At 40.2% G+C, this 23,618-nt stretch overlaps 2 protein-coding genes across 4 annotated transcripts in view; one reads left to right on the top strand and one right to left on the bottom strand.

The window, feature by feature from the left end:
- Nucleotides 1-70: 70 nt before the first annotated feature.
- LOC134537055 (DNA repair protein complementing XP-C cells homolog) lies at nt 71-15,735 on the top strand. The gene is made up of 6 exons (XM_063377283.1): nt 71-2,677; nt 4,443-4,684; nt 6,500-6,725; nt 8,787-8,955; nt 10,707-10,861; nt 13,501-15,735. The coding sequence occupies exons 1-6, from the start codon at nt 707-709 to the stop codon at nt 13,717-13,719; spliced, it is 2,982 nt and encodes a 993-aa protein (XP_063233353.1). The 5' UTR covers nt 71-706; the 3' UTR covers nt 13,720-15,735.
- Nucleotides 15,736-15,849: 114 nt separating this feature from the next.
- LOC134537056 (muscle LIM protein Mlp84B) overlaps nt 15,850-23,618 on the bottom strand; it is a 46,040-nt gene continuing 38,271 nt past the window's right edge. For 2 of the 3 annotated variants that reach the window (XM_063377286.1, XM_063377285.1), the window contains exons 9-12: nt 22,773-22,905; nt 20,680-20,867; nt 19,671-19,776; nt 15,850-18,582 (exon numbers count right to left, since the gene is read on the bottom strand). In XM_063377286.1, coding sequence (XP_063233356.1) covers nt 18,412-18,582; nt 19,671-19,776; nt 20,680-20,867; nt 22,773-22,905 — 598 coding nt within the window. In that variant the 3' untranslated portion in view covers nt 15,850-18,411. Of the gene's footprint in view, nt 18,583-19,221; nt 19,777-20,679; nt 20,868-22,772; nt 22,906-23,618 lie in introns of those variants that run through there. The other variant, XM_063377284.1, reaches the window with a different exon arrangement.

Below are 23,618 nucleotides of genomic sequence, written 5' to 3'. Positions count from 1 at the left end.
ATAGCATATCTCATGCTGCCTCATCCTATTTGTAACATTACTTTGGAAGTGGAATTGAGTGGACGTGACTGAACTTCAAAGCATCATACAGTACTAACATTTTTTTAAACTTAAACTTTTGCGTTATAAAATTTTTTCTTTCCTTTCGTGTCTTTTGTTCATGATAAATTGCGAAAATTAATAATTCACAGTTCAATGAAAAAAAAAATTCACATTCAATATAAACTTTATTATTTTGCCAAATAATTAAAAAAAAATGGTGCATTACTTTAAGACTAATGCATGATAAATAGTAGATCATATCTCAATCATCTAATATATTGATTTGTATTCCCTTTACATTTAGATTGAAACCTTTTTACAATTTAAGATACTTTTTTTTTTGAAAAGGGCAATACTGATTGAAGCAAAAATGAAATAATTTCAAAACATATAACTATAGGTGAATCTATTAAAAACTTATTTTAGAAAATAAATACGCTGTTCTGCGCATGTCGGACAGATTGCGTAATGTTTTGGCAATTTACCGCCACTTTATTTTTTTTCTTATTCAGCCGGGCATTTAAAGCTTGTGGCCTTGAGGAAACGTAATATTCGTACGCTATTTTGCGGATTTCGGCGGTAATTGGAAGTATCAGTGACACTTTATTTATTAACCAAGTTCGTTGCATCGTTACATTTGTAATGCTTCTAGGTTATCAGGATAATGAGGACGAGACAAGCAACTAAAAGGAATCAAGTCACGGTTCACAAGACCAAAAATTTGAATGACGGAGTCCGAAAGAAGAAGCCACGATTGAAAGAAGAGAGCGCCGAAGATGAAGATAAAACAGCAACACACGAGTGTAGCGCCAAAGCTGATGTCAAGGAAGAATCGTCAGAAAGCAGCTCTGATGAGTTTGTAAAGGTAAATGAGCTAGATTTGGACTCAGACTTTTTCAAACCTTTGAAAAAAAATGAGTTTGCGGAGATTGAAAATAAAATATTTTCGGAAGTTTCTCGGCTAAGCGATTCAGAATCGGCTCTTAGTGATGATGATTTTGAGGCCCCTCGTTCACAGAATGCCAGTGGTTCGACAGTTGGATCAAGCAAGTGTTCCAAGAAAGGTCAGGTTAAAGAGAATTCCTCTACCTCAGTTACAAAAAAAACTAATGAAAAGAAACAAGAAGAAACAGTCTCATCGAAACTTAAGAATAAATCAAAAAATGCTTCGCTTAGGAAAGACTCAGGAAAATGTACAAAAAATACAGCCGATGATACTGTAGATGTGTTACAGTTGCTAACCCTGGGAGAGGGATCGAGTAAAACCATCACGGAAACCACCAAACCCATGACTAATGGGCGAAGGAAAAGGAAAAAAGATTCTGATTCTGATGACTCAGATGATGATTGGGAAAATGTTGAAACAAAGGATCAGAAACCCAGGGAACCCAGCATTCCTAAGGAAGGTGTTGAAATCACTCTTAAGTTTCCCGGCATGTACGAAAAGAGGAAAAAGAAGGGCTTTGACTGGAAGGCACACATGTTGCGTAGACTGAATAGAGTTAAGCGTGAAATACAAGTGTTAGTGCACAAAGTGCATTTGCTGTGCTGGATAGCTCACGGTAGGTACGTGAACTCGGTTCTCAATTCCGTCGAGTTGACGGCTGTGGCTTTGTCTCTGATACCGTCGGACAAGTGCTATCCCCCGAAACATTCAAACCTCAAGTACCTGGAACAGTTTGTCTCTTGGTTTGCCGGTGCCGTGCCGTTGAACAAAGAGACTTCCGAAGAAGTATCAGGTGGTGTTATTCCACTGCAGAAAGTTTTAGAAGTTCAGTTCGAGAAAAAAGCTGCAAATTCTAAACGCGAGCTAGCAATGATGTTCATCTGCACCGCGAGAGCCGTGGGACTGAAAGCCCGACTGGTGATATCGCTGCAGCCTCTGCCGTTGAAACCACCCTCGAGTGAGCTTTGTGCCGTGAGCGATGGCGAGAAGGGTAAGAACTGCAAAAAGGAGAAAGTCGAAGAACCTGCAAGCAGCAAGGCATCGAAAGCCTCACGTAAGCCTCACACCAAGGGAAAGGCCTCCCCTTCAAAACAAGCGGAAGAGACGAAAAGGAGCCGTGAGTCTGAAAACGAATCGAAGAAAAACAAAGCAGCTAAAGTCCTCCATAGTAAGGACGGAGCAAGTTCAAAGAAGGTGGACGATAAAAGGGGAACAAAGTCCTCAAAACCCGAGGAAAGTACAAAGAAAAAAGCCTCAAAGGTGTTGGGACGAGAGGAGAGTGCGAGCGAAGGCAGGACCCTGAGGGCGAGGAGGTCTGGTGCCTCGGCGAGGTACCGTGACGGCTCGAGCGACGGCTCTGGCGTGGAAGAGGGGGGCAACTCCCAGGGACGCGTGTCCCTCGCAGTGGCCGGGGGCGGGGCGAAGCGGACGCCCCGCCCCGGCGCGAGGCAGCAGCGCAGCGACAGCGAGTTCGAGGAGGATCCCGGCGGGGCCGCGGGCTCCGACAGCGACGGGGACTTCGAGCCGGGCAGCTCGTCCGCCCGGGTGCGTGCCCCGCGGGGCGATGAGGCGGCGGGCAAGAAGAGGGATCGCTGCGACGTGTGGGCCGAGGTGTTCCTGGAGGAGGAGGAGAAGTGGATCAGCGTGGACGTTCCTCGTGGGAAGATACACTGCATCTCGCAGATATACGTGAGTGCTCCCGTCTCGGCGTGGCTGAGTCGCAGTGCGTCTGGTGCCAGTGCTTGCAAATATAGCCCTTAAAGTACACAGTCTGGGCTCAGCAATTACAATAAATGTAATTTCCACGTGTTCAAGGATTAATATAATTTGCGGTTAATAGTTTATCCCTTGATTCAGATGGCATGATCGTGTTCATTTTTATCCTGTGGTACATATGCCTGCAGTTTTAATTTAGTACGTCGAAAAATTTTGAACATAACAAAATCTTAAGAAATAATATTGGATAATGATTAAAATTTGAATAGAAAATACACTTTACATTTTATCCAAATTAATATCATAATTCATTTTTATACCGCATGTTTTTGTTATGTGCATGATTTCTTGATGAACTAAAATTAAAACGGCAAGACCATGTACCGTACGATCAGTATTTACAGGAATCATGTCACCAGGATCAGGGTGTGATCTTGGATGTGCGATACGGAACAATTGCCTCATTCGCTGGTGCATGGACATCGTTCCCAGTCTGTGTAGATCAGACGAGCGAGAATGACGGACCTTCAAGGGGTTAGCTTGTAGCTTGCACCGACACCACTGTAGAACTGTAGCATTGGCTGCAGTTTCGTAAATGTATCAAGTACTTAATTAACAGTTTGGAATATGCTACATTATCTATTTCAATACATCATAAGCCTTCACAATCAACATTTCAAGCATTTTCTCTCACTCCCCCCCCCCCCCCCCCCCCTCACCACCTTCTGTTAACGCTTTGTTAAGGCCATTTTTTTTTAAAAGCAAAAATATTTATAAATAACAGTCTTGAAACATCAAATTGTTTGATTTTTTTAGTTTACTATTATATATTAAATGTTTTTTTCACAACTTTTTCAGACAGCAGTTGAGTGTCGAGAGGTGGTGTGTGTGTGGTTGAGTGTCGAGAGGTGGTGTGTGTGTGGTTGAGTGTCGAGAGGTGGCGTGTGTGGTCGAGTGTCGAGAGGTGGCGTGCGTGGTCGAGTGTCGAGAGGTGGCGTGTGTGGTCGAGTGTCTAGAGGTGGCGTGCGTGGTCGAGTGTCGAGAGGTGGCGTGCGTGGTCGAGTGTCGAGAGGTGGCGTGCGTGGTCGAGTGTCGAGAGGTGGCGTGCGTGGTCGAGTGTCGAGAGGTGGCGTGCGTGGTCGAGTGTCGAGAGGTGGCGTGCGTGGTCGAGTGTCGAGAGGTGGCGTGCGTGGTCGAGTGTCGAAAGGTGGCGTGCGTGGTCGAGTGTCGAGAGGTGGCGTGCGTGGTCGAGTGTCGAGAGGTGGCGTGCGTGGTCGAGTGTCGAGAGGTGGCGTGCGTGGTCGAGTGTCGAGAGGTGGCGTGCGTGGTCGAGTGTCGAGAGGTGGCGTGCGTGGTCGAGTGTCGAGAGGTGGCGTGCGTGGTCGAGTGTCGAGAGGTGGCGTGCGTGGTCGAGTGTCGAGAGGTGGCGTGCGTGGTCGAGTGTCGAGAGGTGGCGTGCGTGGTCGAGTGTCGAGAGGTGGCGTGCGTGGTCGAGTGTCGAGAGGTGGCGTGCGTGGTCGAGTGTCGAGAGGTGGTGTGCGTGGTCGAGTGTCGAGAGGTGGCGTGCGTGGTCGAGTGTCGAGAGGTGGCGTGCGTGGTCGAGTGTCGAGAGGTGGCGTGCGTGGTCGAGTGTCGAGAGGTGGCGTGCGTGGTCGAGTGTCGAGAGGTGGCGTGTGTGGTCGAGTGTCGAGAGGTGGCGTGTGTGGTCAAGTGTCGAGAGGTTGGTGTGTGTGTGCAGGCCACCGCCACGCACCCCGTCACGTACGTGCTGGGCTTCAACAACGACCAGACGCTGAAGGATGTGACGCGGCGCTACTGCGCGCAGTTCCACACGGCGACGCGCAGGCAGCGGGTGGACCCCGGGTGGTGGGCGCGCGCCCTCAGGGGGTTCACGGGGCGCCGCACGGCCGCGGACCGCGAGGAGGACGAGGACATGGACCGCCAGCTGGAGGACCGGCCCCTGCCCGCCACCGTCTCCGAGTGAGTCTCCCGGCCTGCCCCTTGTGCATGTCGGAGCGTGTCTGTGCCCCCCTGCCACACGACACTTCCCGGTGTACTGCGGTGACCATACACGTGTAGCTTACTCGGGGTTCGTACACCCCCTTGACATCCGTCGCGGATTCCACGCATGCACAAGGGAAACTTCTTGCTTCTTAGGTTATTCTGTTATTAGGTTTAGGAAACGCAATTCTCTTTGGCTGATGTCACAGGTAATAAATAAATAAATATTTATAAAAAAAATATATATTATATATTATATATACCTATATTATATATTATATATACCTATAATATATATAATATATTTTATATATAATATATATATAATATATATATTATGTATATAATATATATACCTATATTATATAATATATTTTATATATATATTATATATATTATATATATTATGTATATATATATTATATTATATATTATATATATATAATATTATATATATATTATGTATATAATATATATTATATATATTCAAGTATGCAATGTGTAAGTATGCAATTTTGCAAGGCTGGGCGATTTTCTTATAGTGCTGATTTGTCATGAAGAAATATAAAAAAAATTTATACACTAGAGACGTTTGTATTCACCCCGAAAACAGAGTTACTGAATTCCTGCTGCTTCCTGAGAAATCACACTGTAACTTACGTTACAATGCGTGTGGGTTGGTACAGCCGTCACAATTTTTTTCCTTTCCGTTGCGGGTCTGTGCGTGTGTGTGATTTGGAGAACGTGAGTTAAATCATGAGAATTGATTACGTCGGGTGAGCTACATTAAAAATAGTACAACACATTGTGGACGGTTGGTTGGGTTAGTATAGGTACGTTAAAAATACTGTAAATTATTTTTAATGGTTGCTTAGGAATTACCTATTTAAGATGTAGCTATTCTGACTAGAGCTGTACTGATTCACAAAATTTTGCCGATGTGCTAATATAACTGTTGCCAATTCAGTGATTCTAAACCAATACAGGATTTAGTTAAATTTGGTTAAAATGTTTTTATAAATTTACTAAATTACCCAAAATAATTCATTCTAAGAAAAGCATGCAATGCAAATACACATGTATTTTAGTTTTCAAATGGAACATAACCTCTCTTTTTTTAACTCGTATTTTTATTTTGTTCATTTGTTTGTTGATGTCTTGTTAATTGCGAGACTTTTCACATGTTTATAATTCAAGAACGGGATTCCAATACCATCTTAACATGTGCGGCAGTAAAAATATGTGGTACCAAACATTTATATGGAAATGTGTTTCATGTGGTTGCTTTGCACGGGAAACAGTAAATTCAGTTATTCATAATGATACCACATTTTTAAACAAATACGACACTTGTTCAGTGATTCTTACTTCACCAAAAATAATACATGATGCACTTTTACAAAATGAGTCGTAATATGCAACCAGAACAATACAGATGAATCAACTAGTATATGTGGGTTTGAAAAATGTACCAATGTCGTAATGTAAAAATTTGTTAACTAGGCAATAACAATTGCAATATGTATATAAAACATTAATTTTTTCCTATCTATTTACTACATACATTTTTGGTACAAACTCCATGCTAAATAATTTACATTCATTGAATTTAATGAATTAAAATAATACGTTTTTATAATCTCTATCGAGGTTGGATTAAATATGCGGATTAATCAAATGATTTTTGTTTCATTTCGGTGCCTCGTGTATCAACTTGCGTGGTGTTATTTCGGCTTGATGGCAATCAGCCACACGATGCCGTGGCTCGTGCCTGCAGTGCGCTGTGATTGGCAGGTACAAGAACCACCCCCTGTACGCGCTGGGGCGCCACCTTCTCAAGTTCGAGGCCATCTACCCGCCAGACGCACCCTCGCTGGGCTTCGTGCGCGGCGAGCCGGTGTACGCCCGCGAGTGCGTGAGGAACCTGCACTCGCGCGAGGTGTGGCTCAAGGAGGCGAAGGTGGTCCGCCCCGGGGAGCAGCCCTACAAGGTCGTGAAGGCCCGGCCCAAGTACGACCGGGTCAGTCTCCTTCTGCCTCTTGCCTCCGTGTCCTCGGTCATTTGGCTTCCGTAAGACTGTGTTTTGTGCTTACTACAACAACTCTACTACTACTACAATACTACTACTACTAGTACCAATACCACTACCACCACCACCACTACTACTACTACAACCACCACTACTATTACTATTACTACTACTATTCTAAGTAAATTCATAATATAACTATCTTTAATTGTTGTACAAAGAGGTTTTTATAAATTTATGATGTACCTACCGTACTCACCCGAAAATACTGCGACTCTGAATACCATACAACCCCAAACGTATGAGTTTTATGAAAAATTACTTTGTAGGGTAAAAAATCTCAATTCAAACACAGAAATTAAAAAAAAAAAAAAATTATTAAAATTAGTAAATTTATACCATAGTTTATGTTAACAGCTTTTCTGGAGCCATTTTCTGTCAGTAGAGTGGTTTGAAACGACTAGCAGCAATGAGAAGTAAAAAAGGGCAGTAATTACAAGGAAAAGAGTAGTTTTATGGGTGTAGTTCTTAAGCCATTCGTCAGAGAGCAAAGAATGCTGTGATGTATGGTGGTCGCCAGGAAGGATGAGTGGAGGGGGGAGGGGTAGCTTATTACTATTATCTTGTCTCATCGGGCACTCCTACCCCACCTCCCATCCCGATGCAAGGTTCTGAAAGCTGCAAACAAGAGTGGACTAAAGTGGCATGGGTGACCAGTTCACAGGCATATCATGTAATTTTCAACTAAGCGGAGGTTCAGGATGCAGTATTTACTAAATAACTGCATATAACGTGATGGGGTTTTATCAGAACTGCTAAACCTAAAAGTAAGAGTTGCACTATAATAGCAAACTTGTATCTTGCCTCTGGAAGATGTGAATCTACAGCGATGGGGACAGCTTAGTCAAAACCACACGCTCTGCATCGTAAGTGCGAGAGCAAGCGTCCGGTCTCTGCAGTGTATTGTCCACCCGAAAAAAATGCCAACAGTTTTAATCCATTTTTAAGGTTTGAATGGTTCTCTCCCAGTAAAAACAGCTGACAACACGGGTGTTGTTTATGGCCCCAAACAGTGGCGATAGTAAATATACATTTTAACGTATTCTGCTTTAAGAAAAAAATATTCTGAATCACCAAAGTTTTTTTTTTTTTAAATTTCCCGAAGACAAGGTTGAAGAAAATTAATCTTTGATTCGACTTCGACTTTAGAAAGCTTCGTGCACCCACAATTACTTTACTAAAGAAAAATAATCTTTAAATGACTCACAAACTGAAAAAAAAAAAAAAACTCTGGAATATCGTTTGAATTTTATTTTTTTCCGCAACTTGAATTTTTGGAATCTCACTCAAGCAATGAGGATAGGTAATGTATCTTAACACCCTGATGTCCAAGGTGCATTGTTTCAATTTTGACTGCACAAGTTCTTTGTTTGTGCGGCGTTGTGCTGTGAATTATTTCTGCACGCACGTCAACCTTCAGAGTCTTACGAGGAATGACCGCGTGATGACGAGAAATGAGCGAAATGAGCTCTTCTTAGGTAGTGACCTTTATTTTGGTCTCAGCGCCATGGGCGTCGCAACCGTCCCCCCCCCCCCCCCCAATAATAAAAGTCTTCAATTTCGTCCCCTCCAATAATATATTTAGTTTCGTAGTTATATTAAAAATATGATTTCTGTGACATAACCCATGGTGCATTTAGTCCGATTGTGGTAATGTGAGCACTGTGTTTTCACAAATTTGTTCTCTGAAAATATTTTTTTATAAAAAATAAATTATATATTGCAACCCACTATAATTAGAATATTTAGGAAAGAAAAATGCCTAAAAAACCCAACTTTTTGCACCTTCGAACCCCAAATTTTCCCGGGGGAGGACCCCCCGGGGCCCCCCAGGCCCCCCGCTTCTTTTCACAGGGGATGGATATTCCTGAACAACTAAATCAATTGCAGTCCCCCCTAAAAAAAACATATCCTTGCGACGCCCATGTCTGCGCCGCCACTGGAGTGGGACACACCTGGAGTGACGGGGGGGTTGGGGTCGGTGCGCTGCAGATGACGGGCCAGGTGAGGACGGACCTGCCCCTCGAGGTGTTCGGGGAGTGGCAGGTGGACGACTACGTCCCGCCCGCGGCCCGGGACGGCAAGGTGCCGCGGAACGAGTACGGCAACGTGGAGCTCTTCAAGCCGTGCATGCTGCCCCGGGGCACCGTGCACCTGCAAGGTGACGCTCCGTCCTCGCTCCGTCCTCGCTCCGTCCTTCGCCCGTCAGCGCAGACGGGATCAGGCCGATTCCGTATATACTATAACATTAGCTATCAGTGGTTTCGTTTTCATTTTTGACGTGATAACGTCTTATAAGTCGATGAACGCCTGGCTGCATGCACGAAAAATTGTCACGTTCGGCCTGAGGCGAGCATGCAAGAACCGGCCAACAACCGTGCCAGAAATTCTTCTATAATATCAAACTGGTTAAGGCAAGCTTTTTAACAAATTGTTCATGATTATATTTAAACAAATTATTTAATTTAAATTTGCGAAAACTGTAAATAATATTTGAAAAAAAATTAAAAAGTATGCAATTTTTCATCAATGTTTTCTTGTGGCTTTATCATGTAAAATTATCGTCCGTTAACCGACTTTACAGACAACCCCCCTTTTTTTATGAATTCTGTTGATTCATAAAGATACCATATTATTCCACAAATATGACAATTGTTTCTTGATACTCATTTCACAAAACAGTGTGATTTTGACTGATGCATTTTTCACTTTTACATTAATCACAATACATAATAATTTGTAAATAGCATGTCTCAACTAATCAGAACAATAAAAGTAATTCGAAAAGAATTTATATCTGTTTGAAAAAAAATTTACCAATGTTGCAATGTAAAAAAATGTTACTGATGCAATAACAGCTGGAAAAAAAAAATACAATTAAGTTGGTGCATACATTTTGCTACAAACTTCATGCTAAGTGAATTGCATTCATTGAATTTAATGCATTAAAAGATTATTATGTTGTGATTTAAATGAGTGTGTTTATTAAAAAAAAGTCATGTCTTTTATGATTTTAGTTGCATTTTGGTGCTTTGTGGTGTGTTAACTTACATTTTGGTGCTGCTCGGTGCATTGACTCTCTGTTACTTCGGTTTTATTTCGGTTTTATTACAATTCAAGAAATAATGTTGTCCCTACCATTAGATTTGCATTCGGAGGGATTTGGGTTCTTGTTATGGTTCAATTTTGTTTTGTTTCAGTTTTTCATGTTTCGTGGAATTACTAGGAAAATGTTGGAATACATAGTTCCTTGAGGAACTCTTCAAACCTGAATGGTGTACATCTTTCTCTAATGACCCTGTCAGTAATACGTGAAACCAAAATAAATTATAATTTATATCTACACAGTGTTAAAAAAAAAAAAAAAAAAAAAAGGCTTCTTACACATTTTTGCATTTTTTTTTACAATTACTAATGGGTCAAATCCAAATTTTCTTATGTCCGAATCTCTCAAATTTAAATAACAAAGTGTACTTCGAATGTACCCCTCATATCCGAATCTAGATCTCAAGGTGTCAAAATAGAATAATATACAAGAAATGAAAATAATAACATTTTTTGGAAAATTTAACCCTTTAAATGACTTATTCAACTAAGTTTCCAGAATAAATTCATATTGTAGTGTAATTTTATTTATATATTTGTTTTTAAATGTACAATATATACTATAGGTATAACAGGACAGGTATGAAGAAAAAAAATTACTTTGTAAACTTCAGAGGTTATCAGTGTTTAATTGTTTTAATTTACTTTATTTCCTCTAATTTTTTCTTTAAATCTTTTCCCTCGCGTATTGAATCCTTCAAATACTAAGGATTTGATGGTACCGAGGATTTGATTGGCCAATCGCCAATTGGTAGCAACAGTAAACGGGGAAGGTAACGCGGTTGGCTGTTCTGTGTTTCCGTACAGTTCCCGGCCTGTGCAGAGTTGCCAAGAAGTTGAACATTGATTGCGTGTCGGCCGTCGTCGGTTTCGACTTCCACAGCGGAGGCAGCCACCCGACTTATGACGGGTTCGTCGTGTGTGAGGAATTCGAGGAAGTCCTCTTGGATGCGTGGGAGAAGGTAAGAGCGGGAACAGTCAGATACATTTGCTAAAACACCCTTAACTTGCTGACAAACTCATATATTACAAAAACTGTCTTTCAAAGAGAAATTAGACACTGATCTATATAATAATTCACCCTCAAAAAGTTAGAGATGTGTGCATAATCATCCAGTTTGTTTTAAACTAATATAGCGCTATAAATAAAATATGACCAGTGTTGGGTGCGTTTATAAAATATACAGATTCCAATTTTTATTTACAAACATGAGATCTGTTTTTTTTTGTTTAAGTCTAAGTTCCTTAAATTTTGGTTGAAGCTTAAGACACTTCTCATTTATTTAAATGGTTCAGAAAAAAATATATTACCGTAATTTTGTTTACTTATACCTTTATAAGTGATTTAATTGAATTGCATTTGTTTTTAATAAAAATTACCATAGTTAACCAGCATGCAAGATATGGAATATAGGTAGTATGACATAAAAATGTACACAAAATTGGCACTTCTATATCAGACCTGAGCCACGTGGCATGGCATAGAAGTAGCACAACCTTGCTTATTCTTATGCATTAAAAAATATTTTTGGGTGGAAGTTTTAATTTTTAGGTTCCATGAGAAACATCGTAACACAGTTACCGCTATTACTAGCGACACTATTTTGTGTTTTTTTTTTTGAGGCTTATTTCATTTTTAAAACAGGTGATTTCAGGGTTATTATTTTTTTATGAAGTTGGTTTTTTTTTCTCCATAAATTAGCATATTATTATGAACATGATGCATATTTACAATATAATATAACAACAAAAATTTGGCAAGTACATGTGTTTGAAATGTAAAAAATATGTTATTGATAACAGTTCGTCGGAACTGAGATATAAGCATCTGAAAGTTCAAACAACTATGAATATCATGACAGAACAAAATAATATTGGTCTTAAATTAAGAACAAACATTTTTATGTGCGTAGACGTGTGTGGATATAGTACAAATTAATACTAATATTAATTTCGTGTCCATAGCATAAAAAACCTAAAAAGTGGACATCGAACACTCCAATACTCAGGCGGCGAGTTGCAAGATCAAAAGAGTAAAACATTTTCCAATTTATTCAGTACATACATTTTGGTACAAACTTCCTGCAAAAGGAATTGGATTTAATATATTTTATGATTAAGTTTTTATATTTTGAGTTAGTTTTTTGATTAAAAGCCTGATTAATTTCATTGCTTTATGGTGTATTGACTTGCGTTTGTGTTACGTGGTGAATTGACACGCTTATCATTAGGGATGGTGATTTTTTGTTTTCGCGAAATAGATGCGAAAATATGCTAAATTTTATTTTTTCCGCTATAAAATGCGAAATGTAGACTATTCCGAGATAAATGCAAAATCAAGGTAATAAAGTAGATTCGTCTTCACTCTACACAATTTATTTACCAATTGTATTTCGTTTCAGTTCAGTATCAAAAGAAACCATCATTTTATGGTGTATTCAGCACAAGTATCTTAGTGTCACGTCATTCACAACTACTATTGTTAGTAAATATTGAATGTAGAATGGCCATCCGTGCCTCGCGATTGTAAACAAAGCAAAGAACAACTAGCTGGAAGAGTGTCCGTCATCTTGCAGAGTACAAGTTTTTAGGCCACTATATTGCGACATCTCTGCTTCGTTGCGCTAACAATTGTAAGTCCCATTTTCTGGCTGTGTTTCACGTGAAAGCCGCGTTCTTGTGTAGTCTGTGGAAGGTGGTGTGTTTACAAATACGTGCATACTCGAGAATGTGTTGTATACTAATATTTTTCGTGGTAAAAATGGGACGAAACGTAATTTCCATTCGCGATTGCATAAATGAATACAAAAGTGAACAGTTCTACGAAAGTGATAAGAATATTTTAATGCGCAATTTATGTAATCGCCGTCTGGAGTGGAAAAAAAAGATGTACTTGAAAAGCACATTAAATCTGAGGGATATCAGGCTGCAAAAAAAAAAAAAGATTTACCGAGAAATCGGATGGAAAAAAAGTCGGTAAAACGGGAAGCAACGGTTTCTGGCATGATCGAAAACCAAATAAAGGCGAAAATTGAAAAAAAAAGAGTTTCAATAATATTATTTGTGCACTCTACATCAACAATGGCCACGAACATTACTAAAAAATATTTATTGTAATTTTAAGTATTCAATTTATTGCACTCATAAGTGCTAAAAAGTTGTTTGGAAACCTGCCAAGATAGGCTATCTTTGTAGTTGTGCTAGATCTTTATTTCTGTGGTTGTTAATAATTAATATGTGTATTATTTACTGCTTTTTAAAAATTTACTTTTCTTCAGTAATGTAAAATGAGAGAATTGGCTAAATCTTGTTTTTAAAAATGCTACAAAATGCTAAATTTAAAATTTAAAATGCTAAATATTATTATTTTAAATGCTATAAATCACCATCTCTACTTATCATTGTTAATTAGGTTTTATTGCGATTCACGATATCATCTTGTCTGTAATAATTTAAATATGTTCATTCACGATCGTGGAAGGTTGGGAAATGTGGAAAGGAACTCACCACATCATCTGGTCCCTAGTAATTTGTTTGTTCCCGATCGCGGGACGTCGAGGGAGCGTCGGGTAGGAACTGTGGAGGCGGGGACTGACCGCAGGACCAGGAGGAGCAGGAGCAGCGGCAACGGGAGAAGCTGGAGAAGCGCGTGTACGGCCGCTGGAAGCTGCTGATCCGCGGGCTGCTGATCCGGGAGCGGCTGAAGGCGCGCTACTCCTTCGGCGCGGACGCGGGGACGTCCTCGGCCCCCGGCGGCCAGTCCTCCGCCCCCGGGGGCAAGTCCCGGAGGGCCAAGGCGGCGGGACGGAGGTCCCGGTAGCCCGTCGCGTCCACGTGATCCCCGAGTGTCCCGGCCTGGAGCTGTGAGACGTTTCCTTTACCGTGGCGGAACCTCGACTTTTAGCTGTACAATCTGTTTCCATACGAGTTTTCTTGTTTTAGCTGATTCCGATGAACGAGTTTTAATGCTAGATACCTTACATTAAAAATAATTTATCTTGTAGATGAAAGAAATTATCAATCTTGTATAGTATGTAAAGTTGTTTTTATATATTTTTTTTTTTAAATAAATGTTTTTTGCACATGAAAATCAAGGTGTTTTCTCAGAGTACCCTGGTGTCCACCACTATTTCACCGCCGGCCTGCCGTGCACGGAGGTTTTTTACTTGAACTTACAATTGAGCGAGTAGTGGACTTACAGAGAATATTGCTAGTATGCTAGGCTGCTTGGGTTTCAGTTTATTAGGAAGCTTCTTAATTAATAAGTGCACAAGTAAATGAAGAGGGAACTTGTTCAAATAATTTTCATCTGCACAGTTTCCAACCATTGGTTGGGTTAGTTCGAAATGTAGCCTTTGAATCGTCTGACTTCCGCAGGAGAGTAGCTAGAATTATATTTCAGTGTGTGAACCCAATTGATTCTGGTATAAGTTGCACTTAATAAATTTAAAAAAATTTAAAAAAAAGTACGCAAAAGTAGGGTGTGCATAAGAATTGACATCCTCCATTTTCTGAAATATCTTGATTCCAAGGCACACTTGTGTTGTGGCTTGTAGGTGCTAAATATAGGATGAGCGCTCAATCGATGACATCCTACATTTATAGGCAGTCATCGCCTTCATTGGAAAAACAGAAGCAGATTAATTAGTGAGTTGGTGGTTCCAGAATATTGCACAGACAGTGGTGGGTGGTCAACTATCATTTAAAGACATGGCTGCCTAGTAATATGGATAGTCTGTAATTATTACTGGTTCAGATGACCAGTTACGGAACTATGGGGTGTTTTATTTATTCCGTAAATAGATAATCGTCATGCCAGTTCGAATTATTGTGTGTATCAGTTTCATACTATAAATACAGCTAGCTAATGTAGCTCACGTAATATTGGAGGTTAACCTTTTTGTAAATTACATACTTAAAATAAATAAGAATTCATGCGTGTTCAATTTTACGCATTTATGTGATTACTGATTGGTGTGCCTTGAAGTTGCCACCAATGTGCACCATGGTGTATTAATGCTTCTGTACCTTTCATAAATAAATATGTTGAGCTAGCAACTTGCGCTCGTGAAACGTTGAAGCTGCCAAGTACTTAGTGCGTAGTCATAAGTCAACCAGTTAAATCTGCAACCTGTCTGCTGGGCACAGCTAAACTGGCAGAGTTAATTTTACTGTAGATATTCACTTGAATATTGTTGTGTTAGAACAAAAAAAATATGTTGGCAGATGAACTGATTGTTTGTATTGAAGGATACGTTCATGTATATATGTAGTCAGATATTTAAAAACTGTTATTTTTTTGCGTACTAGCCAATTTGCGATGTATTAAAAATTAGATGACTGTAAGATTTCTATTTATTTACCGAACTAAGTTGAATCAAAAATATTTGGAAAAATGGAATTAATGTGTGGTGGCAAAGGGGAAAGGGTTTGTTTGGTTAGTTTTGAAAAAAAAAAAAGTTTAATTCGTACCCTGAGTGGAAAGTAGTGTAGTTACGTCCCTGGTTATTACAGGCACAATTCAGAAGATAAGTTCCTTGTGCGCATCACTCACACGACGGCCTAAACTATTGTTCTTTGCTTTATTCAGAAACAGTTTTCATCAGAGGACAATCTTGATGAAATATTATAGTGAAATTTTTTTTAATGTTATTTATACACTCCTACAAATTACAATAAAATTCTGTGAACAATAGGTTAGGTTAGCTATTTGAAATGTAAATTGGTAAGAATGGTTGTATAGCTTGTCAGTGAAATTTAAAAATACTTAACTGCATTATTAGGGACAAGTAATGTCTAAAACACCTCTTCACAACTTTATTTTTATTTTTTTGGGATGAGCATCTTGTATAGGAAATTACAAAAAAAAAATTTTATGGATTACGTTTTTCTTATGCTCTGCAAATCTTAATTATCTTGGGAACATGTTCAGTAAAAGTGCTTCAGATGATAACTTGTCAATCATAATTATTTATTTCACATTTGTAGTGTGCACATTACAACTGTGTTGAGTTCTTGACATGATCTACTGTACTTTTGAAATTTGTAATAGTGACTTATTATTCAAGTTCTATTGTATGTTGCAGTCAGTAATCACTCACTAAAGAATACAGTTCTTAAACTGATATTTTATTTGGTTTTTATACATATTTTCTGTACAATAAATTACATTCTAGACAAAAAAAAATTATTAAAATATTTCATTGTATAATAAAAAATGCAAAAAAATTTAAGCATTAAAACAGACAGTACTAGCATGCCTCTTCGGAGGTACGCCATAATCACAAATTGACCAATCACAAGCGATATAAAGCGAGCAGTAAAACTAACTTGATCTAAGACTTCTTCAAGTGCCATGGTGGTGGGAGGAGTGATTCGCAGGTCGAAGACAAGACCTGGTCGTTCGTTGTGAGCTCATGAAATGGTGCGTGAAGTGATGATGATGATGACGACGACGAGTCTGCGAACTGATGGCGGACCAATGTGGGCGAAGGAGAGAAGTAATAAGCGAAACAAAAATTTTTTTTTTCAAGTGGAACTGTTTGTTTCCACGAGAGACTTTGACCACATTGCTCCACAAAGTGTTCTGATCAGCTAACATTAGATGTTTCCGGGAATGTCCATTATAACAACGCTCGTGGTTGCACAGCCATGATTCCGAGCAACTGGAGCCTCGGTAACCTGCTTCACGCGGGACGTAAAGAGCGCTTCGTCTCGAGAGCGAAAGACACCACGTGGTGTCTTTGTGTGTAGCAGTGAGCGAACAGCCGATCAGAACACCCTGTTGCACCAGTTCGTAGCACTCCTGGAGGTGACGTGGATGTACACAAACATGAAGGTCGGGTCTAGCAAGTCAACAGCGTGTAGTTTTGTTGGAACCCCAAAAAAAAACAAAAACAATATTCACCCAAACAAGACAGGTGGAGGTACAACCAGTTTTTTAGTAAAATCACTTAAATTAAGCAGCATGTACATAGCAGAGCACTGTGAGAAATAATTTGTTAGTTCTTTGAACTACACTAACATAAACATAAAAAAAAGAAAAACAGAAGTCAATAGAAGAGAAAAGTTGAGATGAAAGAAACGTTATTGTTAGTGTGGAATACTATGATGTGAGTCCCGTCGATGGAGGATTCAGATGTCATGAATCCTCTCTCTGCTTCATTAGCAGTCGACCCTGCCCAGTCGTCCCGACGAGTTGCGTCTGGCACTACGGGGCGAGCCCTTAAGGCACAACAAAGGGGCAGATCCTGGTTGAGTTACTTGAAACACCTGTAACTGATATTGCCTCCCTTTCCTTTCCCACGGCAAAGGAAGAACAGGCCAGCTCACTGCCACGGCGATCGTCCGGGCCAGAGCTCTGCGTCCAGAGCCAATGGAGACGGTCTCCCCTATCTCGAGTTCACTCGCCAGCAGTAGACTCTTCCTGCCTCCGAACTCTGGGTCTACCGAGGCCAAAGAGGAGTGAGGAAGGTCGAGAACATTGCCGGTGCTTTACGAGGAGTCTTTGCCATGTCTGGACGAATAACTGATCGACGGACTGCGATTCTCTGACCCTTTGTTGACCCGACGAACAGCACCAGATGTGACCAAGACACTGCCAGCCGGGGCGAAACATCTCGGGCGACGATTAAACGTTGTAGATATCCAAATGAGTGAGTTAATAGATGGTAAAACATTATGTTACTACTTTAAAAGGGCTTCCCATAAAAAATGTACTATACTAAATTATTTTGTTAAGAAATGTAATAAAAAGTCAGGTTCAGCTCTTTTGTTACAAAATCACTAACGAATACAATCAATCATCAAAATATGATGTATATACACATTTATTTACAGAAAAAAATTTATAGTTTTATTTATAATTTATTTAGGTGAAATAGTATTATCAACTTTGGTTGAGACGGCACATAATTTATGTTATTATATAGTCTAACCTACAAGTATTGTACAAGAGCACACATCCATATTAGTTTGTAATTGACTAGAATATTCATCCGTCAAGTGCGTAACGCAACACCGCACACACACTATATTGCATACGTGGCCAGCACACACAAGTTCACGTGTTTCATAAACAATCACGACACACACAAAGCTCATTACAGTTTCAATAATTTATAACACTAACTATATAAAAAATATTTCAGAGAAAAAAAAAAAAAGGCGCATACCTAAACAGGTTGCCGTTTGTACTTCAAAAAACAAAAATGTTTTCTCCATCACTCTTGCTTTGTCCTACTTTAAAATAAAAATACTACCTAGGAAGCCTCACTTCACTGGTTTACAATTAGTAACATCAAGCTACAGCACCATTTTTGTTAAAAACGAACACGAAAAATACATAAAACGTAAACCACTTCTCAGCAACCCACTGTGGGGCGGCTGTGTTTGACGAGCAAGTTGCAGGTTAGACGTAAGCTGTACAAGGGTTACTTCATGGGTGAATTTTTTGTTTTGTGTTGGTGGTGGTGGGGTTTTTTTTTTGGCGGAGTTGCGTAGCTGGTCGGGTTCAAGCCATGGTCAGCGTGCCGGCGCCGATGCCGTAGCCCACGCCCTTTGGCCCGAAGTTGCGGCCGTAGCAGGTGCGGCAGTAGATCTCGCGGTCCGGGCCGTCGTTGAGGTTCGTCGAGTCCAGGGACCGCTTGCAGTCCCGGCAACTGAAGCAGCGGCGGTGCCAGATCTGGAAGACGCAGAGAGAGAGAGAAGTTTTCACTCGAAAGTCCGCAGAGCCACATGGCACGGGCAAGGCAACTCCGGGACACGCGACGACGAAGGAAGAAACATCACTGTCTCAGTTGATAAAGTTAACAGTAAAAACTGCAGTAGACTGTTATTTGGCTATCTCCGTCTCAATGTAGTGGTCTGATGATATTTCAAACAAGCTGTAATGAGCTGCTCTACAGTAAAGAGAAAACTGAGAGAACAGAAATGTGGACAGTGCAGTGATGCAACCTGGCACTATGTTCAACAAACACCCGAATCAAACTGAAAATTTCTGAACGCGAGTGGCACAATCAGCGCCTAAGTAGAGGTTGTGCTGAACCCAAGAATGTCGTTAAGAGAGTGCTTGCTGTGGCAGGGCACAGAGGTACGGTACTTTGTACGAATAATACAGTCGTGTAAATGATGTCTTGGTCGTTAATTTAAATAGTGGACGCGGCCATCTTTTCGTTGCTTACGAATTCTCACAAGGGATGCATCGGCAGCGCTACTAGAATCGAGGTTTCCAGAGATGCGACACTCGCATCCACTGATTCATCCTTACACCCACTAGCTTCGGAATCATGCTTTATTTTGTTTGTACATAAAATTACTTGAGATTTTTTTTTTGCATAAGATTCGTTTAAAACGTTACAAGCATAAGGGATAACTCGAATAGAGACAAATAAAAACCTTAATAAAAATTACCGAAACACAAAATTAAAACTTACAGGGGTGTAAATTCTCATCATAAGTATTTTTAATGTGTTTTGAGATTCGTGACAAAAATTTTTATTTTGTTGCGCTGACATTTGTGACAGTCACGCTACATTAAGTTTTTTTTCGACTGGTTGTTATTTACGTTTTGTTGAATACGCATAGGTACCACGACTGAAAATGGCAGTACGACCAACTGACCACAGGTGGTGCTGGCAGCAGTAGTATCCGGACACCGTCCAGCCAACAGAAACGCATCCTCCACACTGTGGCTGCGCTTGCCAAGGGTTGTAGGGGTGTGTGCGCTGTGTGTGTTCGGACACAGCCGCGGGAAGGGACTGCGCGACTCACCCTGGTCTTGCTGATCATCTTCTCGGCCTCGTAGACGGCGAAGCCGCACCTCGGGCACCCCTGGCCCTGCGGGGCGCGCGCCCCCATCGCGGGCTTGGCCTCAGGGCTGCACAGAGCACAGACACTGCCTTTCATCTGGACACATTCGATCGCGAGGAGACACAGCGAGTGTGCTGATGTGATCTGGCCACAAAATAATACGAACTAACAATTGAAAAATCCGAGGTTAAACTGTTTAAAATGATAGAACCAAAAAAGGAACTCAAAACAACACAGCAAATGTATATATATATAAAAAAAAAAAAAAACTTAATATGATGACTTTTCAATGAAATAATAGAATCTTAACACAACTATGCATCCATAAGTGATGTGGCAAGGGGGGGATTCAGGGGATACATAAACATTCCCTCCACTTCTGAAGTTATGAAAAATTTGCAAAATATCAGTGAAGACAATACAAATACATTATGTACTGTATGAGAAGCCATGTAGACTACGGCTACTACTGCAAGCCCATATGTCAGTGTGTTGGTGTCAATAGTTATGTAGGTAAGTGTTTTTAGTTACATTTGTTCAAATTCTAAATTTTTTTAATCTATTTTTTCCTTCTAAAATCTACAAACCTACCCCTTCCCATCCCACCACACATGACAAAAATTTGCTGCATCTGCCACTGTTCATATTAATTGTTACACACAGAGAGATCATTTTTTAAATTTTGTTTTGAGGTTTATTCCTCTGAATATGATCACTGTGTTAGTAAAAGACAGCACAATGATTACAGTAATGCATCACAGAGTCTATGGTAAAGGTAAGTGGTGTTTTGCAAAGACGAGCATTTGTGTATTTTCAGTTTTCCTTTTGATGAATAACAAATACTTGAAAGGTAGTTAAGGTAGGTGTTTCGGACGGGTTAACACATCTGAAGGAGACGTCTTGAAAGCTCTCGGCTCAGCAGGACTTGAGGGGGACGAACAGAGTGGGAGCAAGCGAACTGCGATCTTACAACGTGATGTTGGGCTCCCCGCCCGCGCACACGAGGGTCGGCGCGTGCCCGTAGCCGAAGCCCTTGGGCCCGAACTTCTTGGCGTAGCACGCCTTGCAGTAGACCTCGCGGTCCGGGCCGTCGCACGCCAGCACGGAGTCCAGCGGCCGGTGGCAGTCGCTGCAGTTGAAGCACTTCTTGTGCCACATCTGTGGGTCACAGACACGGCTTCCAGACAGTCGGTAGCGACAGCGTAGCGAGGTTGTAGGAATGCATCCTTGTCCGAAATCCCGCAAAAACTGAAGTAATTTTCCCCGGATTTCTCGTGTTTCAAATACTAGGTATTTTGTTTTTCTGTAATTGGTAAGTTTGTCCTATATTAATTACAAAAAAAAATAGTTGTTTCTGGACTGTCAAATTTATAAATGAGGCCTGTGAAGCCACAAAGGTCTACTGTAAGTTTTTAGTTTTAATAAAATTTAAAAAAAATTTAAAAAATCATATGTATGTCCTAGTGTTCTATTTTCAAAATAACATTTCAGAAAGAAAAAAAAAATATTGAGGCAGTATGCCTGTACGAATACTAGTTTTTTGATGAGAAGCAAGTATCAAATCAAATGTTTAAAATATTCACGAAGTCAAATCAAATTGCAAATATTTTTCTCGGCAAAGCTGTATCATACTTTTTTTTTTTTTTTTTTATAAAACACAGGACTGAAGTAAAAGAATAATATTTTAATGTTTGAACTGTTTAAGTGATTAACAAATTGGGCCCTATGTATTTAACATCCTACAATCAAAATTATAAAATAGCCATGCTTAAAATTTAATATTGAGCATTTATAAAAGCAAATGGAGTCCAATTGTTTAATTTTTTTTTATAAGTAGCCAAATTTATTCAAGCAAAACATACACAACACAAAAAAAAATAAATTTATATTTACAATGTTTTAAAGCTTTGCAACAATTGCAAACTTTACGTCAGATGCAAAGCTATGCATCACAACCGAAGCTTCAAATAAAACAAATAGCAAATTTCCGGGCGAAGTCGAATCAAATATTAAAAACCGCATCAATTGTTTCGATTGGTTGAAGCTCCGCACGGGCCTGCGAAGGCAGGTTATTTTACAGAGCAAAAAAACCAAGCAAGGTTTTTTACGCAAGTACCTACTAAACTTAATATTTAAAAATTTTCGCGTTATTTCGTGAAATTCGCGCTTCTCCAATTTTCGGGGTCTCTACCCATCAGCATTCACATACATGCATAAAATTGAACACGCATGAATTCTTATTTATTTTAAGTATGTAATTTACAATAAGATTAACCTCCAATATTACGAAAGCTACATTAGCTAGCGGTATTTATAGTACGAAACTCTTGATACCCACAATAATTCGAACTGGCATGACAATTATCTATTTACATAATAAATAACACCCCATAGTTCCGTAACTGGTCATCTGAACCAGTAATAATTACAGACTATCCATATTACTAGGCAGCCATGTCTTTAAATTATAGTTGACTACCCACCACTGTCTGTGTAATATAATATTTAAAAATGAATGAATATAGGGTCAACGTCTCATTGACATCAAAGTCGTTTAGGGATGACGAAGTGGTGACGAGTTGCTAATGAGGCTAATGATACCTTCATGATCTTTAGAATGTATCTTTATTATTAACGAAAACAATTGTTCAGATTTTAAATTGATAAATATACGTATTAATATCGTACTCCCTTATGCAATGTCACTCCAGTGAATCTTTTTATCACCTGTATTTTATGCATCCAAACGCAGCGCGTGTTAACCATGTTCAGAGGTGACCAAGCAATGTTTAGGGCAGAACAGTGTGGCGATGACGACGTTAACAAGTGGCTTCAAATACGTCACCACAGCGTGGAATCTCTTGACTATGACAGTAACCCGGAGGAGAAACCCCCCCCCCCCGCCAGCACACGGCAACGTCCGTCGCAACGTCCCACGAGCTAGAAATCAGGGTGTTCGACCCTCGCCGCGAATATCGGGAGACTGCCGGATCGCCTGGGCGGAAGCCGAGGGCCCCTTGAGGAGAGCGTCCTGGCAAGCGGGGGGTGGGGGTGGGAACTCACCGTGCCCTTGGCCAGCTGTTGCTCTGCGGCGAACACGGCACCGCCGCACCTTGGACAGCCCTGGCCCTTCGGAGCCTTGATGGAGGTCGTGTCCGGGTCGTAGTACGGCCGGAAACTGGAGATCTCCTCCTCGCTGCGCCGTGGAAGCAAGCCAACACACTCTCACACTCCACTACCTCTCAGCGAGCTCAAAACTACAATTCAACTAATAATTCAATTATTCAGTTCTTGCTAATTATTTCAGAACTAAAACATAATAAAAAAAAAATTGGTTGTCTGTAAAGTCGGTTTATGGACGATAGTTTAACGTGATGACGTCATAACAAAACATTGATGAAATGATTGCATGCTTTCATGAATAAAATTGAATCATTTTTATTGAATTATCACTATTTTGTTTGTATGGATACAAAGAAGGAGTGAAATGAAATTCTACAATTCAATTGATAAATTTACTTTTATTTGTACTCTTTAATTCAAATGTGTTTATTACTTTAACGAAGAGATTATTTTTACTATAACTTTTATACATGTTTGCTATTCAACTTCTTCCAATCTGTGTTATTCTGTTAAGGATAGGACTATGATAGAAAAAGTAGGAAACGAATGGGAGTGTTTCAAGTTTAATGTGCCTCGAAAAAGTCAAATTGATGGTTGTTCCAATCGAGTGGAAGAGAGATAGATGCGGCGCAAGCGTACAATGAGCGTAACGGGACACAATGTAATGGGACAATGTGCTGGGACAATGTGCGTTGCGGGACACTTTTTCGTGTGTGCAGCCAGCGTTCATCGATTTATTAGACGTTGTCACGTCAAAAACTAAGAGGAGCCTAATGGTGGATTTTT

This window comes from Bacillus rossius, chromosome 11, assembly GCF_032445375.1.
Source record: "Bacillus rossius redtenbacheri isolate Brsri chromosome 11, Brsri_v3, whole genome shotgun sequence".
In the NCBI taxonomy this organism is placed as follows: domain Eukaryota; kingdom Metazoa; phylum Arthropoda; class Insecta; order Phasmatodea; family Bacillidae; genus Bacillus; species Bacillus rossius.
This window is presented reverse-complemented; position numbering and strand designations above follow the sequence as displayed.